At 32.8% G+C, this 26,703-nt stretch overlaps 1 protein-coding gene across 2 annotated transcripts; it reads left to right on the top strand.

The window, feature by feature from the left end:
- The first annotated feature begins 247 nt into the window (after positions 1–247).
- LOC127879626 (protein amalgam-like) lies at positions 248–24,218 on the top strand. 2 transcript variants are annotated; one of them, XM_052426592.1, is made up of 8 exons: positions 248–515; positions 14,806–14,918; positions 17,583–17,787; positions 18,462–18,611; positions 19,867–20,007; positions 20,237–20,524; positions 21,075–21,281; positions 21,555–24,218. In XM_052426592.1, the coding sequence occupies exons 1-8, from the start codon at positions 473–475 to the stop codon at positions 21,647–21,649; spliced, it is 1,242 nt and encodes a 413-aa protein (XP_052282552.1). In that variant the 5' UTR covers positions 248–472; the 3' UTR covers positions 21,650–24,218. The 2 variants fall into 2 exon arrangements, with proteins under 2 accessions (XP_052282552.1, XP_052282553.1); XM_052426593.1 differs by having other exon boundaries at positions 250–515; positions 19,879–20,007.
- The last annotated feature ends 2,485 nt before the right edge of the window (positions 24,219–26,703 follow it).

Raw genomic sequence — 26,703 nt, forward strand, 5'->3', positions numbered from 1 at the left:
AACGAAATTTCGACGAAACATATTTCCAGCCGTAAAAAAACTATCGGTTTACTCTAGGGCCACTACAGAAGTGACATAGAAATAAGACCTCAATATCTGACACGAAAGCCGTTTGCCATTTCTTAGACATTTATGACCACTTGGCGTTCATGAATCATACAACCAAAGAGAGCCTTGAGAGGGGGATTAACACCTCTTTGCTTACTAATACACGATGACATGGCCTCTCGGCGGAAATGTTCCATTGGCTAATATCGCAGCTAACCTCTGACCCGCGCACTGAGTCGTCTGCTGTTAGGCGGCTGAATTGGCGCTGTCAGATTGTAACGCAGTTGCAAATATGGACATTATTTATCTGAAATAATTACAAGTGTCAGAATATACATCAATGAAGACAGATATACATATATGTTTAAATGTCGCGTAACATTTTTAATGGAATTAATCGTGACATTTTAGGAATTTAAGAAAGATGACTGGAGAAATTTTAGGTTTACTTTTCTGTCTTACAAACGGTAAGTGTTGCATAAATATTAACATGTGTAAATATTTTTATATTATTTTATTTATGTTATTTTATTATCTTTTTGTTTAGGCATTTATGGTTGTTTAAATCAAAGATCTTTGTGGTATTATATTATTTACGTGTTTGTACGTATTCGTGAACCTTAAAACAACCAAACATAATTATCAATTGTATACGAAGTAAGATTTTGGAGTTTGAAGACACGCATATGTACAAGATTCAATTTTGCAAAAGAAAAGAGCTGCGCTGTTGGAAAACCGGGCTTAATGAATGTCGGTCGTACCAGATTTCCCATATTAACCTATTCAGAAACGATACTTTCTGCGTTTCGTTTTAGGGAAGTCTCTTCTTAACAAAATTCCAGTTTTTGTGGAAATTGTCGTGCCTTCCTAGCGTGTGCGGACTGCACAGGCTAATCTTCGGACTGAACTTTACGCACATGCATTAAGCTCAGTATTCCAGAAGCGCTGTCTTAAATATAACAATCATCCGTACGTACCTTTCAGTCGGCATTCAACTAGAATACCTCTTTGACGTAAATAAGCTCATCTTTAAAATCTACACCGTATCGTTTCATAATTTTACGATACAACTCGGTCATCCCCGTGCATGCTCTAAACTGTAATTTTCCACTTATTCCGGAAAAGCAGTACTGCAACGGTCCTTTAAATGTTGAGGAAACTCCACTTAATGATTGTAATTAACTGCAAAATATGATGAGATGAAAAGGAAAACTTAGAAACTACTTGCCATGGCTCTTTGAAAAGATTGTTGACTCTCCCATCCTTCTAAATTAGATCAATTTATTTCCAAAATTAAGGGATGTCTAGTATATTTATTTCTATATTTAGAATATTTCTTACAGAAATTCCTTTAAGCAAACAGCGCAGACCCTGATGAGACGCCGCATTATGCGGCGTCTCATCTGGGTCTACGCTGTTTGCCAAGGCATTTTTTCTAGACGCTAGGCATATATGGGTTAATGGCGGAAATAGACTGTCGTGGCAGCTTACAAATAATATAAAATAAATAAAGAATTTTGACGAACGGAGCCTAGGTCTGTTAAATTGTACAATTTAATATGCTTCTATGCATGTATTATGGTCAGACATCACAGTTTAAGTAGCAAATGAAACGTAGAACAACATCTTTTATTGACTTGCATTAAGGCTCTTCTGGCTGATAAGCTTCTTACCAACAGTTTATCAAGCAAACAAGTATACGATATAATATTGCTTTATAAGTATAATTATGATTGCATTTATGCTCATTATTTTATAGTAAAAAGAGTTTCACTTGCTCGGTGCTTACGGTACACTTAACACATTTTATACACGTAAGTGAGTAAACGGCCTTTTTAATAAAGAATACAGAATGACATTTCACACACATATTTACGTACGTTTTAAAACAGTTCGAAATCTGACATGTTTAAAAAACGAAAAGGCCACCACTTCAAGAAAAAATGCATGCCCCCTCTACAGTTTTAAATCAGCCTGCAGTTAGTTTTATCTTGTCTAGTAAACTGACTTGAACTGGTTTGTTGCACTTAAACTGATTATTAAGAGGATTTGATTTAAATGGTTGAGCGTATGATGATTATGGGAGACCCGTCATATAGCCATTCAGTGTGTAATTGTCAAAAACGGATTAATTATGATTAAACGCACGCGCGAGATTGTAATATTTATAATGTTGTGTATTATTTGTACTAGTAATGGCTTAATTACATATATTAATGCATGCTACAAGCCCCTGTTACCTTGACCTTTGACTTATTCACCTCAAAATCGCTATGCATTTTTACACTCCTCCCAAGTAATTATCATACGGATTTGCATTCATGTTCTTTATATATCGTGGGGAAGCATTGTTTATCGGAAGATCGACCTACCGACCGACGAACCATCATATATGTTTGAAACTTGGCCTGTAAATGTGACCTTGACCACTGAGTTAGTAAGACAGCTGTTTTATGGCCAAACATGACCTTTGACCACAAAGTACGACCTTAACTTTTGTTAAATGGATATATGTGTTACAAGCGATACGTCAACTTATTGATGTTTATATTTATGTTATGTATGTTATTTAGAATACATAAATTTTTATGAAATGTTTTGGTAATGGCAGAAATGTTTAAAGTGTTCAAAGATTTTAAAGCATTTTATGGTCACACCCTCCTAATCGTATTTGAAGTTTGAGGTAGTCTGTCGGATAATAAATGCGTCACGTTTTCAATTGTTGATTAACATGTCTTCTAAGTTATTTTAAAATTCATACTAACTAAAATGATATGGCTTAAACACTACTTTTTCAGATGATTTATGGCAAAATGACATTATACCTTTGACATTTAAGTTATGTTGGACATTTATGCTGCAAGTTATTCCAAAATCCATCAATGTTTTGGTAAGTTATGGCAACGATAGAATTTTCGACCGACTTCCAGATGAACAAACATATGAACAGTTCGATTGTTGTATGCCCTGTTTTTTGAAGGGGTGGGTAAAAACAGCAATTCGAAGTTATTGATGTGTATATATGAATATCAATTTGGCGACTGTTTTATGTAGATATGGATAATTACACACAAGCAAGTTATGCAGTTTGACTTTCACAATTTAATTTCCTTCCCATTTCAGTTTTGTTTTATTTATAACCAACATGGTCTGATATCACCATCTCTCACGGACATAAAATCTTCAACATTTGTTTATGTTTATCTCGGAATGTCTGTTAATTGCTCTACCTAGAGATAAATTAACTTTATTTTAAGAGTATATCTTGCATGTATATGTACGAGGTTAGTACTAACAACAAGTTCATCAGTATTTCTATAGTTCGTTTGGATTAGGTAAGCTTAGAATACTTTTAAATATAAAATAAAACAAATCTGTGTTGTAATAATATCGATTTAAATATTAACAAAGAAAACAGTTCTTGAGTTTATTATTTATATTCACACCTGTTATAGTAAATTCAATATTTATATATAGATTTTAATAATTTAAGAAGGGTTTTAAATGAAACTATCCATATCTAGCCGAGTATAATTGCGCAGGATACGCGTGTATTATTCCTAACGACCACGTTGATTTCTTTTATCAAATAAGTATATGAACGATTGTTTTAAATCTAGCTGTCTTTCGCTTTGATGTTCACATATATATTTTTCATGAGTCAAGAGCTATGCACTATTTCATTTCCATTCAAATCGGCGTCGTTTGATTACATTTTACATCAAATCGACATAAGTATTTCCACGAATATAGTAAAATGATGTTTTCTTTTAGTCCACTTATAGCGTAATTTCAGCAACTTAACATAACATTTTTTTTTAATAATGGCTGTTAAATATGCAAAACAAATACACTGATGACAATGTTCTATATGTTCTATGTATATGAATCACCTACACATAACTAAACGATGTAAGCATGCTTAATGTTAGTGTATATTATAGGTGGTTTATATTTATTCTTTGCTCTTTATGATTGAGTCCAGAGTTTCCGAATCGCGTTAAACAAGCGTATGTGTTTATTGAAGAGTCGTCGAAATGGTTGCATTTTCTGTGCTTTCATAAGCAACACTATTGCTAACATGGTTCGTTTAAAGGTATGATTGTTTGCAACAACTGCAGCAGTTGGCACACAATAAACCCCGGTTAAATAATGGCTGTGATGTACTCTTTATTTTTTCTAAATCTATTGCAATGACCGTTGACAATCTAATACAGTTAGCCGGAATGAATTAAATATACTCAATATTTGTATGTGATATACTATTATTATATTTTAACATTCAAGTGCTTACATATGCGGTAAAATAAAGGAAATAGTACAGGCCACTGGGGCCTCATTGCAAAATAGTTTGCTCATCGTCCGCCCTCTAACATTAACGAACGTCAGCCTACGAAGTTGTACATAATGAACAAAATACGAAGAAAATATCAAACAAATTTATGGTTTGTATACTTATTACTATATACTGTTTTATACATTAATGACCAATATTTATTACTAACGCATTTAGACATGCGTGGTAGCGTATTTAATAAAAAATTTAGTATAAATGTTTTTTCATTAATACTGTACTGATTGATTTGTTCAATATTTAATGATTACATAATAATGTTCGGTTTCTGATTATTATAGATTATGATAGGTGGTTGTAATATTAATATGGATAATACAATAATATGCTTTTTTTGGGGGAAAATAATCGGATGTGGAAAAAGTAGATGGTCCTTATTAAATTATTATACGTTTCGCCAAAACTTAATGAAATATTGTCTCATTATATTTTTTGATAATATTGTTATGCAGATAAAAGAGAACGCCTCAATCAAATTTGTTCAACTTCGTATTCGCTGGAATGATGAATGTTCTTTAATAATATGATTTGAATGCTCAATAAAACAGAAAATATCACAATGCAATCTAATTTGTATGAAACAATTTTAACATGTCCATTTACTTAACATTAAATATTACTTGAATGCGTTTCTTGGCGTATCTATCATTGGATGACTCAATCGTCCACTTTGCGCTGATAGGAACACGGGTTATAAAATGTGATTATTGACGCTTTTATATTTTTTTGAAGTCCGCGATGACATTTTCGTAAATTGATATGTTGTAAAAGCAACAGCATGGTAATTTATTTATTTTTACAATGAAATAACATACTGACATTAAGAGTCTCATCTTGTTCAATGTGTGTTTATGTGATATGTAGATGTATGGTCATTTAAAAATGTACATTATTCGTACTTATCTGGTAAAGATTATGCTCTTGAGTTGAACATTAACAACTTGTTTTGCAGCGTGTATAAGGTATACTTTTCAGGAACGAACTTTGACCACACTACTCAATAGTTATTTGTTATTTCAAGATTTACATTACTTTTAACGAATTTGTAAAATACATACGAATAACTCCAGCATGAGGACCTTTCGTTTATGAAACGTCAGCGACATTTGACTTTGAAACACAACAGAACATGTGCTAGTGATTTTATTGGCTTCATTATCTGTCCCGCAATAACTTTTTGATGGTGTTAAATATTGGTTTCTCGAGATGTGTTAAGACATATACCATCAGTTTTATACGTTGTTAATTATATTAAATTCAAAATAAACATTTAAACAATTTTTTTTAATAACATAGTGAATCATAGTAATTACAATCAATCGATTCGGCTGAAAAACATGCTCACGAATTATGATCAACATCAATCTATTTACAGCATCGTGTCTTGATGCAGTCCTTGATGTAAAAAAAGCATGTATGATACACCTAACATCGATATGATGAATATCTAACGAGTTTCAATGAAGATATATATATATATATTATGTTCATTTAAAATCATTCATTTATTGTTTCACAATAAACAACGCAATTGTGTTCAGGCACTGTACAATCGACAGAATGTGGTTTTTGAGCTGATAAAATGTTGTTCATTTATCGGATCAACATTAATTTTCTTCTTCCTGCACGTGACTAAAACTATTTCTTCTGAGACCCATTAGCATAAACATCAGCCATTAGCCGAAGGTGATATTTTGCCAAAGTAAATCTGTTTCGGAAAGCTTTAGGTTTCTGGACGACAATTAACATTTGCAATTCATCACAAAACGTCACTGACTGCAAACGATTCGGAATGACTTTTGTAGAATCACAATGGACAAACTGGAAATGCATATGGCTTTAATGGGAAAGTAAATTAATAAATCAATCTTAATTACCAAGCACTTAACAGTACAGTTAACGAGCTATATACACGAAGAACCTATTCAAACAGATCTTACTGCGCAACTATTTAAGTAGTGCATGGCAATGATTTTAATGTTAAGGTAAGGCGTGCATTGAAATCAAAATAACATGAATGTAGATCATTTTCCGATTACGTTATTATTTAGGTGGAGCCTATAAACTAATACATTATACTACATGTTTATACCACAAAGCCGATCAGAACAGTTATCATTTGCGTTTCAGAACTTTATTGCTGTAAATGAACACACACGATCGTATTTCATTTGTTTTGATAAACATTTTTACATCGTTAAGTACATTATCTGAGAAAAAAATGATATACAACAATTCGTAAGTAGTATATAATTAAATATGTTTACAATAGGAATAAAACAGATCATAATTATTTTGTGGTATAAAGGTGTAAAACATGACACCCTACTAATTTAATCCCATCCAGACATAGCTACACATTTTTATGGGATTCATGTATTATTCATAACGACCATGCTGATTACTTTCATTAAATTAAGCAAAGCACTTATTTACTAAGATGTAGCTTTCAGTGTGTTTCGTTTTGCTTTGCATTGACCACCCAAAGAATTTGACCCCAGTTTAAATACTTGTATGTTCATAGTTGTTGTTCTGTTAAAAAAGAAGTGGATAAGAACAAGAATTTCTCGCCTGAGAGTTTTTGTGGAGTTTAATTGTTGGCTATATTAATACGCAGACACGGGGTTTAAGTATTAATACTACATGCGAATAATCCATTCTACTACACAGTGTTTTTCATATACCGCTAATTGGACATATTTAAGGGCGTTTGAGTTGTGTTCCCATTTTGGCAGCAATTATTAGCCAAACAATTTTAATATCCCATTACTTCTTTGAATTCAAAAAACTTGTAAAAGAAAACTTACAAGATCGTTGCTAGACAAGCATTCAATTGCATTGCACATAGGATTGATTAAAAGTGTACGGCGCCTTTAACGCCTTTATTCGTTTACGTAAATAAAATAATAATTGATAACAATGCGTATTTAAATAATTAAATCGAAAAAAAATATATCATTATACATTATCGCTTCAATTTATTGTAAAATGTGTTTTAAGAATTTAACCTTGAGTATTGACTCATGCTGATACAAATGCGACGTTAAACGTTGCAGATTTTATTGTAGCACCATTTGAGTTTTCATCTCCATAATTATATTTTAAAGCCTTGCATTAAAGTGGCACGTTTTGGTAAATTGACAAAATTAAAAAAAGTTTTTTTTCAAACTCGCAAATTTTCGTTTTAGTTATGATATTTGTGAGGAAATAGTAATACTGAACATTTACCATGCTCTTAAATATACATTATATGCATCTTTTGACTATTTGAAAACCTGAAAATTATAAAGCGTTGCAACGAGAAACGATTGAATAATTTGGAAAATTCTGTTGTTGTCGTTATATTTTGGGAAACTACGAGGATTGCTTATATAGGTAAAAAATACATCCTCTCATAGCATGAGCCGCATGGTCGAGTGGTCTAAGCGGGAGACTTTTTACTCCAGGACTCCAGGGGTCAGTGGTTCGAGCCCAGTGGAGGGTTACTTTTTTCCTTTTTAAATGTGTTCTTATTTTTATTACTGGATATCTTTAGGTCCAATGTTAAACTTTATTAATGTAAAGCATTTAATGACAAGCTTTAATACTTGCCAAAATCTGTGAAAAGGCCCCTTTAAGTATTACGTACATCGGTATATAAATTTATACTCGTACACAGCAACTAAGCACTTTTAAATACCTCAAACATGTGATGATACAATAATACATCCCAGTGTTTGATTAATCATTTTCTTATGAAAATAAATGATAATCATATATCATTTCATACTAACGATCTGTATATCTGTCATTTACAATAAATGCATTACAAATCGATACTATGGCATTGATTGTTTGTACTTTCCGTTTATGTTCTTTCTTATTCATTTATCTATGATGAAAATGTTGTTTGTCCAATTTTAATCCAATACAGTGTATTATGATTTACAATACGTTAATATATAAATTATAAATAATATATAAATAACGCCTGTCGGCAAGAGGTCGAGCCAGATGTCAATCACGCTGAAAGATATGTAACAGTCAAGTCCAGAACTTGATCTCTATTGTTAACCTAAACTTGGAGGTAGGGAGAGGGGTGAAATACAAATAACACCATCTCAACATGGGGATCATTTGGTGTTAATAATTAAAAAAATCCACGATGAATGATGAAGCTACAGTCTGAAGAAGCTTGTTTATGTCAAACTTGAAACTTGACATTTAATTTGACCTTTATCTCACATGAGCCGTCTTGCCATGGTGGTCAATTGTGACTTGCTATTTAAAAATTACACGACGAATGAAAACGTTTCAGTCCGGACAAGGTGTTTTATGGCTTATGACATTTAATATTATTTTTTAAATAGGCTGACCGGTATTACACGCAACACTTCGGCTCCTTATGGTGATCAGGTTTTGTAAGTATGTTTTTTTTGAAAATTGCCTGAGGAATGACAAAGTTACATTCCGGACATGCTCAGACGGCGTTACGTACGCACAAAACAACGTAGCATGCACATTAATTCGACAAGTGTGATTGTTTTATCGAGTTTTCCGCAAGCGGGCTAAGAAAATTGAAGATATATGTGTATTGTAATTTTAAAACAACGCCTTAGCACATGTGCAATTAACTTGACACATTCATTAATACATACAAATAAATATATTCTTTCAGAGTAATTACTAATTCACAAAGGAAGGGAAATGTTGTAGGAAGTATGGAATCAATGCCGAAAAATTGTCACGAGTATAATTAACATAGTGGTCGTTAACAGATCCTGTATTTTCTCCGGAGTCGTCGTGGACAATGAAGTCTTATCTCTTCTCATTACGTTTCATTAGGTTCTGGTCTTAAAACACTAATGCACCTCTGCACTTCATATCTTATTCTACACGTGTAGTACAACATGAGCAGATTAAAAATGTTTTTATCAGACATAATGGGATTTACACATGAAAAGCAGATTATTAAACACATGATTTGTTTAAAAGATACCTTTCACACAGTTTATAAATATATATGTGCATTTTGCCCACGCATACAACTCATAAATGGGTTTTTGAAGCCAAAACTGTATTAACTAAGAAATCGGTATTTTACACATGTTCCTCACGATATTCGTTGCAAACAAGTAGTTCTGAAATAAGTTAAGGTTATTTTAATGTATGTTTAACAACATGTGTTAACGGAGTCCTTTCAAGAACAGATTTTACACATATTATTCTTAAGTCCAAGATTGTGTAAGGCTGGTTGGTACTAATACCATTCCGATGAGGAAATTGCGTTACAGTGAATAAGGGTATGTAGATATATTAATGAAAACTTACATGTCTTATCATTGTTATCATTTTTCTATTTTTATTTAATTAAACAACAAAAAAACACCACATAAAACTACGTACGGATTAATGATAACTTACGACATTTTGGCTGTTTTACCATGTGTATTTTGTATGAACTGTGCTATCAATATCAAAAGACAAACTGAATTACTAAACGTCTTTTTTCTTGTTATGCTAAACGGTTATTCTTACTTAGCAAATCATTATGAAAATACATGATTCATAACAAGACAGGTCAAACTTTACAATTTACTTTAACTCGCCTTCCATGTTTCAAACATTATACAGTTCAATTATGTTATACTGTCGATTTTCTACCATGATCCATGTCATGCTTATTTGTGTTCAGGGGTTTATATCGATTCAGTAGGTACCCGTGGAATGTTCGATTTTTTCATGAGTAATTAATCCATTTAACAACATTTGTATTTGATTGTACACATTATGGGTAATATGCCATGGAATTCTATATTGGAATATTTAAAGAACTAGGACACATATAGTTAATAACTTAGCCATAACTCAATGGCTAAACTTTATTCAATAAAAGGTGGCCATTTGCCGAGTCACATATTATTCCTGAGCAAATTCCTGTAAGAAAGCGATATTTGGTGTTGATGGACGATAACTTGCATGTTCAGGTATCCCGCGAGTTCAGAAAAAGATAACGCAATACGTATATGTTCAAAACAAAAGCATATACCTATGTACACACACACACACACACACACAACACACATATATATATATATATATATATATATATATATATATATATATATATATTGCTGTAATTTTAACGTGAGAATTGTATTGCAAATAAATTGTATAATGTAATAAACATGTATAATTTCGCCTGTAAAGTTATATGATATTCATAATAAAAATGTTAATTACGTTCATCGAAAAACTATAGCTACCTAATATTGCTTATAATGCTGTTTGCTTCGAAGGCGTTGTCTTATTTATGTTCGGGTGTGCCGCAGGTAATTTGTCAGGCACAAGAGGATCGCCTGTTTATTGGCATGATATCAGGTGAAGAGCATGCATTTTATATGCGATTCCAACAACGCCGTTTTTATGCTGTCAAATTCGAAAGTACCGTTCATATTTTCAAATGCTTACATATACACAATGTAATGTTTTCGAACAAGACAAGTCGGGTGGATATTGGGTGAATCGTGCTGTGTTATTAATGGTGAATGTAGTATAGTTAAAAACTATCCTTAAGATGATATGGTGAATGGATTGTTTCATTTTTAGATTTAGAATTCTGACTTTTGATGAGTACTTTATGATTGGTCAATATAAATAATTGGTGCATGTTCTTCCAGATATCAATGCGTAACAAAATAAAGTCTGTAGTTACAGATACACGTACATCACACATCTAATTGTTTGCATGTCACTTCAAAGTATTTGCCTTTTCTGCCCACGCATTTACTATAGTATGAGATACATCATGCACACTTAATCGTAGTTGACATAGCTCCTGCGCTTATATCATACACTGTAGTTTGTGTGCATGCAATAATCTAAGTCCAATTCGTGTATGTGTGTATTTATTCACTCAACACCCGCGTCAAAAAATGGATAAAATGATAGACACATTTTTAGTGTAATCAATTATAATAAGGTAATTTTTCCTTTGATTGGTTACAATGTTCGCATACGTAAATCGTTTCTTATTGTCCGGTTGTTTCGGCCATACGATGACATTTTTGTTAACGTATTGAAAAATCTTATGAGATCATTTTCATGTTTACCTGTTTATGCATAGAGCAAAACAATGATTTTAACGAATCATGCTGCATCCACTTAAATGCTGTATAATTAAGCAGAATATGTCACAAGGTTATGTGATTTTAAAAGTTCTAAGTAATACTTTTCAGTACTTAAGTGGTTGTCTTCTACAGACTCTACCTTTCAAATTACTCATTAGGCAAAGCATAAACTAGTGTTATATTTGCCGTGACGTGATGTGATTACAAACAAAAATGCTATGGTATGCAAAGCTAATTAGGTGTCAAAGGTGGTTACTCATCGTTTCTTGTCATATACCGACCCGTAATGATGTGCAAGTCTTAATGTCTCTGTGTAAATTGCTCACTGTATATGCTTATTACTCGGAATAAATTTTCAGTATGTAAATTCTGCTCATTTGCTTATTTGCAAGCAAACGTCAGTAGAACTACGCTTACATGCATATTGTCAACATTCAGAATTGACGTATGTAAGCGTAAAGGTTCAACGTAAGAAGACAATTTAGCAAAGACTAGAACAGTCCGCCTGGCACCGATCTTTCAGTGTATTAGGTTTACAGGTAATTAAAATAAGGCTTTATATGGTATTATGAGGGAAAATGAATTTATTAAGAAAAATATGACAAATGGATATAACATTATTTTTCATAACGCATTATTTATTCCGCTTAATGTTAATGTATCCGTGAGTGAAGTTTGAAGTAGCATGAATAGTATCTTAAAAAATGGCCGATAAAAAAAACTGACACTACCTCTATAGGAATAATGAAACTCGAGAACGACCCAGTAGCATGAGCTAGGTCTTAACTCTTGGCCCATATTATGCCTTGAATACCTAGTTAAAAACACATTTCACCTTGCTACACGATAATAACTTAATTAATAAGTCTTTGCATTATGACCGAATGTGAAGAAAAATATTGATATTTTCAAAAATGCTTAAAGATTTTTCAACGCAAAGGCCTCAATATTAGATAAATTGTCAAGAAACCTAATTTTTTAACATTAATGGATTTTATTTTCAACAATAAACATGCTCAACGTGTGGCTCACCTTTTGTGTTCTCTCACGCATTGAAATTGTTTAAAAAGTAACTTATTTGAATTATTATTTTGATGTTTAAGTCTGTTAGACTTTTGAGTTTTACTTTTTTATTTTTGCAACATTGAAGTAATTACCATACATAAATCAATAAACGCAATTGTTTTGAAAACATTTTGCCAATTAGCGTGCTAACATATTTAAGTTTTAGTCTCAACAAATGTAATAGTCACTATATATACACTGAAATAACAGGACTTTTAACACGGAAGTAATCATGAATATCTGAACACTTTAGAACAACGAAACAATAATACTGATTTACTTATTAACTATTTTTCCCAGAAATTATAAGTATTAAGGGCTGTTTATATTGTCATTTTGCCATGTGTTTACTGTTTTCGCCTAAAAGGAACCTCCTTCCCAGTATATGGCTTATTGTAAACCAAATACCATGTAGTCACGTCGACGAATGTCTTTTATGTTTTAAATAAACTATTTCTTTCTATCTTTTGTTGTAATTTTTTACATGATTTAACTACCAATACTTTGAATATATCTTTCATATATCTTCCACTATTATCTCTTCCACTATTATTAATTATAGAGCAAAATCTACATAATAAACATCGAAGAGAAATACTTATTTCCTGTAGGATATCGAATCCGTGTGTGCGAATTCATCAGATAATCTTTAGGTATGCACTTGACATCTGCGAGTCTGTGAAAATTCGCGTCACATCCTACAAGTTATTATTTGGAGGACTTTGCGTTATCAGCCAATCTTTCACACACATATAAGACGTTAATCCAATATTCGTTTGTCATATTGTTTCTGCATGCACTTAACAAGCCAATGTATTTCAAACGCTTGAAAATAATAGTGCAATTGTCTCGCAAAATGTACGTACATAAGTACGGCTGTATGGGTTGTTATGAACAGGCATCTTAAGGAAATTGCATTGATCAGAGACAAGTATATGCCTGTTGATGTGGGTTGAAAGTCTGAAGTCAATTTTATTAAATTAGTTTCAAACGGTGCTTGCAATATCATATAGTAAGTATTTGCAGGTTGCATGTTCTTAAGTTATGAAATAATTTCCAGTGGTCACCTACTTTAGACAAGCGTATGTCATATTTGAGTATTTGTGCTAAATACAAACTGGTTTAATGTAATGTGTTTTATATAATCGAACAAATGTCGTTAGGAGATTAAATGCAGAAGTATGATTCATTTATGGTTATAACTATTACTTAGTAATAAACTGGCATTTGAACGAACTATTAAGTTGTTTTACAAATACAATTTGAAATACTTTACAACGCATATGCATGTGCCTTGATAGATGCATAATTATTTTGAATAAACTCTCACAACAATAACATAGTTTGCCAATGACATTGAACATGTATTAAGAGCTGGCATAGTACGATTTAATGGTATGCTTTCATAGACGTTCCGAAAAAATGATCGTGCACATCTAAAATGAGCAAGGAATGTGTTGTCATATTTCTACTTTGCTTGCCTTCATAACAGAAAACTATAAACCTCAAACCTCTTAATATACATTTTCAATACGCCTTTGAAGATAATTAGTTAAGAGACTTACTGAGCATAAAATATATGAAATAAATACCACTTGTCAACTAATGAGTGGGGCTGAAACACGGAGAGATTTGACACTTGATATACTTAACGCCTGCAGAAAATTAATATTAATATGGCTTCATTTGCACTTAAAGCACTTACAAGACATAATTCCAGATCATTAGTTCATATGCCGCAACCTATTAAGTTTAACACGAGTGTCCGCTGCTTTATTTCCAGAAAAACAACAGCAATGCAACTCGCAAAAACACAACTAAAGACAGTAAAAATGTATAATGTGCATTACATTTTTATTGTGCAGGTTAATTGATATTTACAAATCTCCGTAAAATATTAAAAATACTTTATCTTGTACAAACTCAGCGGATTGTAAACATTGACATTTTCCCTGGGTAAAATGTAAAGGAAAACATATCCATGAAGTTAAATAAATATATGCGTAATTCGAATGCGTTCATTTGAGAGGCCCAGTTATGACCTGAAATGTAATGAAAGCCTACATTACACTTAACTGGCTTTTAAAGAGATATAACCAGTTTTCTTAAAACTGAGTACGTTTATTACTTTAATAATTTATGACCATGACTAAATTCTGACATATGTCAACGAGGCAATACTTTTTTTAATTCAATGACAGTAAAACAACTGTATTGGGTATATTTCAGTGTTATCTTTACAATTCGAGCCCCTGTTCAACGATGACGTTACAGAGGTCAAGGTCGTTGCAGGCTCCACCGCATTGCTGCCGTGTTACGTGCTAAATAAAGGAGAACACACGGTATGAACCCTTTACTGTCTTAGTTTCAAACAATGTGTTTTATATTGGGAATTAACAAACCATCTCCCATATATATATCCATAACCGCGAAATTGTTGACTATATATGTGTCGGATAAATGAAGATGCCACGGAGAAATAATTCCTTATCATCTTAACACCACAGTGTTTTGACACAGGCATTTCAAATATCTCATAAAAATACGAAAACAAATCAATTAACGCACGAAATATTTTTTACAGAACACACACAAACATTAATTTATTTGGAATTTGTAACAAAGAAAATTATATACTAGGGCACATTTATTGCAGCGCATAACTTGAAAACCGTGTAGGCAATTTAAAAAACGTAATACTCTTAGATAGATTAACATATAATGGTTATGAATTTCTTTGTAAAAGAAATAAAGCTTTCAACTATATGCGAGGTGTTTGTAAATAAATAACATACACATATCTTCAATATTATTCAGAAAGCTATCATTTCATAAATGGATATACTATGTAATGCTCAAAACGATCAGATATGTCTTGAAGGAAACCGAGCCGTTGATAATAGCATGGTGTGCTCGCAGTTCCTTCAATCGACATATTCTAATATCCAGTCGACATGAAACGATGTTGCCTCGGCAGAATCCATAATTGAAAACAATATATTACGGAATCGAAGTGTTCATGTGGACACAATGTCGGTTTTAAGTACAGTCAGAGCGACATTTGGGAACGCTAGCGACTTATTTGCTCCCTAATTTCCCACGGGAAACCCCGTGTGAAACTCAGCATGAAGAGATGTCTTTTGAATTGAGGGAAATAAGTGACCGTTGTGTTGCTCTTTTGAGCGTGTGCAGTTGTCGAAAAATTGCTTCCAATATTTCATTGACAAATAAGATAAGATCTGTATGTCAAGCCGACGAAATGCCGACGATATCTTTACCCCGGAGATCGGTTAAAATAAATAACACGGTGTACAGTCAGCAGCATCTTGTTATGATTGATTTTTTTGTTGCTTATCGGAACTTAAAAGGCTATTTATTAAATTATCTTGCTTCTGTTTCAGAAAGTTCATTTATGGTTTAGTAAATGATTTTGACCTCATGATTTGTTTTACTCATAACTATCTTAGCGGAATCCAAAGTCACCAAAATGAAATTATTTGAAGAAATCGCATTCGTACATAAATTTAATGCTTCATCCCCGTTAGTGGCTTTTCAAATTATCCGATGGATTGAGGAAACATTTACTCGCGTATAAAAATTATATTTCCATAAAAACACTATATTATCAAAATCAATAAATATATTAAAGATGTCACCTACATTGATTCTTATAATTAAATGAACCATATATCATATCCGCGATGTACAATTAATAAGTTTCATGTGAGGACAATTTCTTGGATAGGTATTTTAAAACAGGACTTGTCGTAAAATATGGCATTAAAACCTCTATCATATGTGATATTCACTACTGTCTTGATGTTCATGCGTGCGTTCATTTGCCAGCAACAATTCTATCATATGTGGTATACACTACTGTCTTGATGTTCATGAGTGCGTTCATTTGGCAGCAACAACCCTATCTTATGTGGTATACATTACTGTCTTGTTGTCCATGAGTGCGTTCATTTGGCAACAACAACCCTATCATATGTGGTATACACTACTGTCTTAATGTTAATGAATGCGTTCATTTAGCAACAACAACCCTATCATATGTGGTATACACTACTGTCTTGATGTTCATGGGTGCGTTGATTTGACAAAATAACCCTATCATATGTGGTATGCACTACTGTCTTTATGTTCATGAGTGCGTTCATTTAGCAACAACAACCCTATCATACGTGGTATAAACTACTGTCTTGATGTTCATGCGTGCGTTCATTTGGCAACAACAACCCTATCATATGTGGTATACACTACTGTCTTGATGTTCATGAGTGCGATCATTTGGCAGCAACAACCCTATCATATGTGGTATACACTACTGTCTTGATGTTCATGAATGCGTTCATTTAGCAACAACAACCCTATCATATGTGGTATACACTTCTGTCTTGATGTTCATGAGTGCGTTTATTTGACAAAATAACCGTATCATATGTGGTATACACTACTGTCTTTATGTTCATGAGTGCGTTCATTTTGCAACAACAACCCTATCATACGTGGAATACATTACTGTCTTGATGTTCATGAGTGCGATCATTTGGCCACAACAACCCTATCATATATGGTATACACTACTGTCTTGATGTTCATAAATGCGTTGATTTGGCAACAACAACCCTAACATATTTGGTATACATTACTGTCTTGATGTTCATGAGTGCGTTTATTTGGGCAAAAAATACCATATCATACATGTATATGGTATACATTACTGTCTTGATGTTCATGAATGCGTTCATTTGGCAACAACAACCCTATTATACGTGGTATAAACAACTGTCTTGATGTGCATGGGTGCGTTCTGATGCAAATATTAACGCAAACGCGAAATTATCACAGTGCACCAAAACCTTTGCAGCTCTCTCATACACGTGTCAGATGCACAAGTAAAGGTTTTTACTTAGGTTATATCTTCTTAGATATTATTGTTTGCGACCTTAATATATTAAGTAGAATGTGGAACATAACAGTACTATCTTGTTGAATTATAGATTATATGGATGAATCCGAAAAGAATTCTGTTCAGCAACGAGCAGCAAATAGTAATTGACGACAAACGCGTTGGGATCGTAGTCTCTGGAAGTGGAGATTGGAACCTGCGCATTGAGCATGCGCGCTACAATGACAGTGGCGAATACTCTTGCCTGCTGAACACAAAACCGGTGAAAATCAAGAGGGTGTTCTTGTTTGTCCAAGGTAGACATTCGACGTAAATGTACATAAGCTTCCTAATTGTATTATAGTAGGATGCATATATATATATTTTTTATACTGCAATCTGATAAAAATGAATTTAACTAAGGTACGCTTTAAATACACTCCCCAATACTGTTCACCACGAGGCCCTATCTTAAAGTGATATTATGGGCATTTTTCACTGTTGAATTAAGCTGAAAAGAATTAACAGGTCAAAATAGTTAGTTAAAATGCGGTAACTGACCAATTATCTACAACTCATCTTGCTACCAGTTGTTTATAAAAACAATATATTATATTCGACATTTTACATGACTCACCCAGTCCTCTAAATGATCCGTAAAACAACATGGTGGCTTTGTGTCGTGTGAACGAATCTGCATTAAAACTACATTTAGACCCACATCGTACATCGAATCATTTCTGTCGTCAGTTGTCAAAACGAAAGTACGGTTGATATTCAAATGCATTATTTTTCTATTTCCGGGATATTGTTTTAGTATCCTAATGCTGCATTAACAAATATAAGTGTATATGAAGTGAAAACACCAAAATAAACAAGGGTTGCGATAGACACTTATAAACATAGCATATACTGTTAGATGCCAATAATATCACTTCAATATTAATTTTTTTATTGTTGCATCTTACTTTGTTTCCCTACAAATCACCAGTTCCAGCCCACATTTTGAACCAGGAATCGAGCCGTGATATAGAAGTTGAGGAAGGCAATAACGTCACACTCCGTTGCCGGGCAACAGGCGTTCCTCAACCAAACATAACGTGGTTTAGAAGACCATTCGTGTCTATGGAGAACAAAGAATGTAATAGTTTTGTCATTGATCGTTTTTTTTATTATGATAGATAATCGTCGGGTATTGCCGTCGAGTTAAGTGTTTTTATAACTGCCCATTCTTTTATATTTAGTTGATTGACCTAGTTCTTTTATATTAAATTGATTGACCTAGTGTGAATACTAAAATATGTAGGGTTTCGAGAAATCTATTAGAGAATATGTTTGAGTATTTGCGCAACAAAAGTGGGCTTTATGAATGATTGTTTTCATATGTCACTTCAACAAAACAACAACAACAAAAAAACAAGAAACCGTTCGGTTTATGAATTGCCCATTGTTGTGGCTCTGAAGAACTTAACAATTAAACATACCGTAATTACCTTTAGATTTCGGACACTTAAAACTTAATGATTCTTTGTTCGTGTCCGAAAATCTAGATAAAAAAATATTCGTAAAATACGTGTAAAATACGAAAATTTAGAGACAAACTAAAAATATTACATTGACGATCGGATGCGGGTTTGCAATATGTTAAACGTCCATCGTAATAACGACGAATATCACGTGCTTGTTAAATACCAATTTACTTTTACATATATTTAAACGTTATTAAACATAATATATCATGCTCTTTTGTACACAAAGTTGTTCTCATTCTCTTTTTGACCAAATAGGAGCTTTTGATTTACCGATACTCTAGTATGAGCCTGTAATTAATGCATTTAAATACAAATTTGCAAACAATAAATTCTTTGTTTGTTCGTCAGCAGTAGTCTTACACCTTCAATTATTTGTGTAGTAACAAGAGTGCATTACGTTTTGAAGCGTTTATTATTCTTCACAGTAATCACTCTGGGGTGAAACAATTTTTATTTCCCATATACATGATTATTTACCATTGGTCCATTGCGCTAAAGGATTCACCTACTAGATTTTATTACCTTAATCCGGTCATAAAAACGCACGATGGAAGTGACACCAGATAAGCAACAACAGGGAATAAATCTGATAAAATAGCGCGTAAAATGTACTGTTAAAACATTAAGATAAAAATTATTGACCAAAACCCTTTTATCCGAAAATTTTGAGTCACGAAAAAAAATGATTTGGGCCAAAAAAAAGGCGGTGACCGAAAATTTAGAGTTTCCGAAAACTTAGAGTTATTACGGTATTTAAGTATATATTTAATATAATAAAAAAAACTAAATTGTTCATAAACTGAATAATACTATACGTTTAACAGGCTATATCAGCAACAAGTTAACAATTAAGACCCAGTGTAGGTCCTTTTACAGATCTGAGCACGGAGGGGGAGATGCTGACGGTACACGATGTCCGGCGCTACCAGGCCGGCGTGTACGTGTGTCTGGCGTACAACGGCGTCCCTCCCGCTGTTACAAGGGAAATGCAGGTCAACGTGCAATGTGCGTATATGTACAGAACTTTGTATTCATAGCAACTTTCTTTTGGGGGTAATTGGACGATTCTTTATTTGAATTAAATTGTTATGGAGATATGGAGAAGATATGGAGATTAAGGCGTAAGTTCATGGAGAGTATTACATAGTGTATATTTATATTTATTAGTTTTCTTAGTTATTATATTGTGTGTTTGATCATAGTGTCCTCAAAAGTTAGCTATTTTTAATTGCAGACATTCCTGTCGTGAAATTGCTCAATACACGTCTTGGACAAATACTAGGCAGAGAGACTATTCTGGAATGCTCGGTTACGTCATATCCGCGCGCGAAAATCACGTGGTTAAAACATGGCATTCCGATACAACACAGCTACAAATACCGCATGGAGCTGTATCCTGGCAAGCATGACACTCACACGCTGACCATGACGATATACACAATCAATGAGCGTGATTTCGGCGAGTACACGTGCGAGGCCACTAATAGAATGGGCACGAAGAGAGAAACTATGACACTGTATGGTAGGTAATAGCTTCCCGTGAATTAATTGTAAATATTAATATTTGTCCTAACAGCCAATCCTAACGAACAATGACGATAAATCTTGAATTGAAAATGTTGGTAGGTTGGTCGATGTGCCTAATTCCTGTTTGCACTCTTGGACAAACGGTATTCTCTGGCTCATTGGAAAACGCAGTGACGATGTCCTATTTTAATAGTCACCCAAATCGACACATGAACTGTGTTGTTATCGCATGTTATTGATTAATAATTCTACTACGTTTATCCAATCTCTCTATGCGTGATTTTAAGATAGCTTTCGAAATATATTGGACATATGTTATTCTTTTGTACGTGTTCTTAGAATAAGATAATCAACAATACTATAACACCAACCATATTGCCACAAGTGTGGAACACTGTACAAAACATTTACCCCGTTTCAAATACAAGGTAATGAAAGAAAACATGATATGAACGTCGTTCTAGGTCAGATCCTGTCTCAGTACATGAACACGTATTTGGAATTAATATGATTATGTACAATTCTCACAACTGACCCCTTTTCAGAGTATATTGAGCCCACACCCACTACCCCAACCACGCGGCCCCCTAAATCGTGGGCCCGTAGCTCAACGGGTTACCAAGAGGAATACTACGAACAATATGCACCCAACATCAGACAGAAACCTTTCGGCTCGAACCCAGTACCTCTCGACCGTGCATCGTCCCTTGATAAAAAGGCCTATGCTACAGGTGTGCTTTTAAAGCGGAAAGGTACGCACTCTGACTTCCGGTAATTGATGAAACGTGACCAGATAAAATAGAATAACGCTATTTATGTATCAGTATGTATTATAAACATATTGAAAGCAAATACGGGGATGCGATTCATGATTTGAACTATACGAAACGTATATGTTACATGGAATTAAGAATGCATTTATTCATACCTGAATATATATCAAAGGAACAACATTGAACGACTAATTAATGTATATGCATTAACTATATATGTATCAATTAAGTATGTACGTCTTTTATTTTCAGGGTATTACCAAGATGGCGGCGTGGAAAATTCTGTCAATGACAATCGTTATGGTCGACTGTTAATCCTGCTAACAGTTTCGTCCATGCTTCTCTGATGAAAATGATTTAACATTGTGACTTTTGACATTGTGACTTTTGGCTGATAATTGCATTTCGAACATGCGCAAACTTGCATCATTTCCTGTGTGTCATATTTTAGGCGAAATGTGGACACACTGGTACTGTACATTGTACATATATACAATAAGTGGGTTTTTATGAGTGTATATGTCCTGTGTGTAATCGGGAGTTCTTCACCTTATCTTCATACTATGTTTTCAAATCTTGTAAGTGCTGCTAAAACTCTTGTATTGCGTGGCTACGCTTTATTGTTTCTAATCATCATTTAATAAACGTTATAATGAATACTATAATGCTCTTCTTTCCCGAATAAAGTTCCGATAACAGTGGTGATCAAATGCTATTCTATATGGATTTTAGATTGTTATGAGACATAAAGTGTGCATGTATTCATAAAATGTGTAAAACTGACAAATTATGGCTATTTCATTGGAAACTGCTTATGTTATGCAAAATAATATGCAGTTATAAGTCCCATTGTGGATTCATTAGTCTCACGAGCTCACATACATTTAAAATTAAAATGTAACTTATACATTTGTTAATGAATTTTAAGTTTGTTTCGATACAAGAATGGTTTCATTTACGGTTATTTAAACTTTATAATTATATTCGTTACAAAAAGAAATAACGTAGATAAAAATGTCAAAGATTTGACCACTACAAATCTTAAGATGGTGGGTATCAGCTATAATTACAGCAAAGTATTTTTCATCATCATGTTTCTCCTCAATGCCCGTCACTAACATCATCATCATCATCATCAATTATCACAATTATTGACATAAACTGTATTCATCATATTTATCATAATATATGTCTTCATTATGAACATCATAATTAATAATCATCATCTAACACTATCGTCAGCATCTTTGATCATGATCATGATCCTTATAAATATATGAAGGATAGCTAAAATATTAAATTTGACCGTTTGACCTTCAAGAGTTACCAAGACATTTGGCGTAGTTACATGCATACTCAAGGATGAGGCTGTCATAGTATGTCTCTTTTATTGATGGATGAGGAAAAAGAAACAAAAGTTGGAGTATTGTTATGATTATGAGAATGAGAATAAAGCAGAAGTTAATTAATATGATGACATGCCGATGATAATAACATGATGAGATAATGACGATGGTGTTTGTGTTCATGATGTTGATTGTTGTTGCAGTGTTGATGAAGATGATGATGATGAAAAAAATTATTATGATTTACTTAATAGTCATTATTGAAGGTATTTCTTTCTTAATTCACTGTATACTTTAGATTCAGACAGAACAATGACATTCAATTTTCAAAACTTGTTACGACATACAACATTACCTGTTTTCGCTTTTTGTTGTTCACGCTTATTACAATGTCCAATTTAAATTTCCATAAAATATGTGCTGATATTATTATGTTTAATAAAGCAGTACTTTCATATGTCAATTATTATCTGGTAAATATATTAGTGTAATTTAAAATCCGCTCATTCGAACGAATCTACTTTTAAGACCTATGTTGTTTTATTTTAAACAATCATTATGATTATGTAATGTATGCCTTGTGTCTACCGATGATTTGATGTAATTTTTACACTTTTTATGTATGTCCTTATTGTCTTAAGCCGTCTCTTATCTTTGACTGTGAAATATTCATCAATATGAAATATTTAGCAAAACTATTTTATTGCATTTATGTGGAATTTCAGTTTGGTTTCAGTAAGATCTTTCCGTATTTTACAAATGTAATGTAATTTTGTGTTTAGACTCTTTCACACAGCAACTAGAATTCGAAAGTGTGTATTTTTTATTTACAGCTTCGCAAAAGCGGAAACATAGCATTGCTCAGAGGCATGCCTGCATGGTCCAGAGTGATTACAATGAATTTAATTTGGTTTTATGCTACAAATATGCTTAACATAATACACGTTGTACGTAATAATGTACGTTATTTGGCTGTTTCAAAAGAGGCTGCTGCTACGTTTGGAAGTAGGTTAAATAATAAAACAGAAACTCAAATATGTTTGGAGCCCTCGGATATAATGCACAACCAACGCTGCAACTGATTGATTAACAACAATCTCAATTTCTTTCATCCTCGTCACATCGTGTTTTTGTTTCTATTTCGTAAGGACGACCCCTCTGAAGTTGTTTATTGTTTTATAAAAACCGTGTTGAAATGTTCATAAAGAATTTTATTTGTAAAATTACACAAATTGTAAAATAACACATGTTTACTTAATGGATTTTTTCTGTAAGATGTGTAAAACATTTTGTCACGAAGTATATTAAGATAAACATGCGAAGTGTACACACTATTTTTATCGCTGACAATAGGTTATGTGTGTCAATTACTAATGTGTCAATTAAGATGAGGAAAGTAAACTTTGTATTATTGTATTAAACTGAACATACTGAAAGTTACATGCATATTATTGTGGTGTGGAGTCAACACTGGCATAGACTGTACACTTGCATGAATTGATACGATGAATGAGTAGACATACATGGAATATAGGAACGCACTAGGTTAGACAATAAAAGGTGAAAGTTGCACGAGTGTCCAACGTCTAATGCAGTAATGATATATTGTTCACAGAATATTTGCAGCAAATAAAATAGACAGGGCTCATTATATGAACCTCACTTAAAGCCGAAAGCCAGAACACACCAGTTCCTGTGATTTTAACAGAATTAATTATGATATAATACTCTGGGGTTAACTGTTTCTGACAGCGGTTAGCTATTGTAATTGGCATGTAGAGGAGGAATGCACCTGTGGCAAATGGGTTGAATTTCATTTTATTGTAGTGGACCGCTACCATTTAGTTTTACCCAGCCTATAATTTAGCCGCTCTTGTCAGGAGGGCTTCAAAACAACTGCGGTTCGTGTTTTCAACGTCTTTTATTCGCATATACTAAGAATTACTAATATTGTAATATTAAGTCGCCATGTTTCTAAAAGCACTTCAATGTAGACGTCAAACACAGATCTTATGACAAGTATTTTCTATATAGCGCAGATAAATTATTGAGCTCTCTGGAGTTCATAAGATGGATCATTTTTACTGTACTAAATACTGTAAAACACCAAAGATGTAAAGTTAAATTTAACTTGTTAAATATCTTACCATTTTCAGAATGGAGAAGATCAGACAGTTAGATCTAAATAATTTATAAAGATCTGATTTTTATGCCGTAATGAACGGAAATTTTGTGATCATGAAAGAAACCAAATGTTGTTTATCCGCGCTATTTATACCTGTTGCTCTGCAACTTAGGTTAAGGATTCTGATCACTAACCAATCAAAATGACCAAGGAATTTTCTCAGCCAATCAAAATGACTACGGATTACAAAAACCAATCAAATGCATTTAGGAATCCTAAATCCTAAACGTAGTTCTGCCGCGGCAAATATTCAACAATAAGGTTACTTTTTCTTACTAACAATAACAGTTTGCAATTAAATATATTGTAACTATACAATTTTACATACAACAATAGACAAATAAGTACTTTCTGACCTAAATGAATTTGCCATTTTAACAGAGAGAAAATATTCCGGCACGAAATATCCGAAACATGAAACAGTCAAAAGGATGCTTAAGAATTGCAAGTTTAACAAACATATCAATAATAACTAACAGTTTTCAACAATGGATGATAACTTTTATCAAGCATTCTAATACTTTAAATATGCAATGTAAAATCACTCCTATGATAATATAAACAATAACATAACTTCCAAGATGACGCCGGATTTCGTTGCAGACGGACATTGGCAGTAAGTTTTAGCAAATAATTTTGGTTAATGATCTTTTAAATTCACATGCCAAATCATCTTTTCAGCTTATATTTGCTATCTTTAAGCTATATACCTGATGAAGGAGTGATAGATAAGTGATAAATTCTAAACAAATGACAATTGTTTACTTTTGAACTACACATTAATAAACATGGTAGGAGATATTAAAAGGCATTACATTATAATACATTCTATAGTATGTTATACTTATTATGCCGACTTTAAAACAAGAATTATACAATAATTGTTTACCACATGTATTTATTTCCAAATAAAAAGCATTTTATAATAAATGTTATTACATTGACACGTTTCTCTGATATATTGTAATTATTTTTTGAACACAAACTTGAAAAACGAAACTCGATTTAAATGTTTGGGACTGAGCTTGAACAGAAATGATGAAAATCCTTTATATCACGATATGCAACCAATTAAGTATTGATCAATATCAATCTGAATTATATATAAAAAAAACGATCCTGACAAAAACACTACATAAGTCCTAGATAAAACAGGACACCTCTAAAATTTATTTGCACGTAATGCAAGCTTTAACAAATCAACATAAAAATAAATACTGCTTATTGAAACGGGTTTCATCAACAGTACATTTTGTTTTTATATGGTTAATAATGTGGACAGAACCAGATGCTGTTATCGCATAAGCAAAACTAAATAGCAATGCGATTGTAATTATTTACAATTATAATGAACAGATAAGAATGTTTTCATGTCTTAATATACATGAAAATAACATTATCAATACAATATACGACATTCATTTATGTAATAAATGCAGTCATAATGTAGCATTCTTTTTATGAAGATGCGCACAATTTCACCTTTACTTGTCTACTAATAAATTAATACCGGAATTCGCACGGTTTTAGAAAACCCCACTTTCCCCTCGCTTGTCCATCAAATCAACCAATCATAGCTTAATTTAAATAAATAAGTAATAACGTTTGATACGGTGTGTGATTTTGAAAGGATTATAAATGGGTCAGCTTTATTTGTACCAGCATATAAGTGTGTTTTTTTTTAAAGGTTGCTTTTCCGGAATACAAATATAACACGGTGTCAAACGGATATAATAATGCAACTAACTAAAACATAAGCTCCGAGTGAATTTATTTTTATGTAAACCTTGTGAATCGCATAGAAAAATAATCAAATTGGCGATTGCTATCTATCATTATGTTTTTATAAATTTGAAGTAGGGTGGGGGAA

The sequence above is a fragment of the Dreissena polymorpha genome, chromosome 4, assembly GCF_020536995.1.
Source record: "Dreissena polymorpha isolate Duluth1 chromosome 4, UMN_Dpol_1.0, whole genome shotgun sequence".
Taxonomy (NCBI): domain Eukaryota; kingdom Metazoa; phylum Mollusca; class Bivalvia; order Myida; family Dreissenidae; genus Dreissena; species Dreissena polymorpha.

Excerpts from the sequence above, each read along its gene's own strand:
- LOC127879626 (XM_052426592.1), top strand. The coding sequence starts at position 473 with ATGACTGGAGAAATTTTAGGTTTACTTTTCTGTCTTACAAACG. Across the intron at positions 17,788-18,461 it reads GGTGTTCTTGTTTGTCCAAG|TTCCAGCCCACATTTTGAAC; the intron begins GTAGACATTCGA and ends ACAAATCACCAG. Across the intron at positions 21,282-21,554 it reads TGTGCTTTTAAAGCGGAAAG|GGTATTACCAAGATGGCGGC; the intron begins GTACGCACTCTG and ends TTTTATTTTCAG.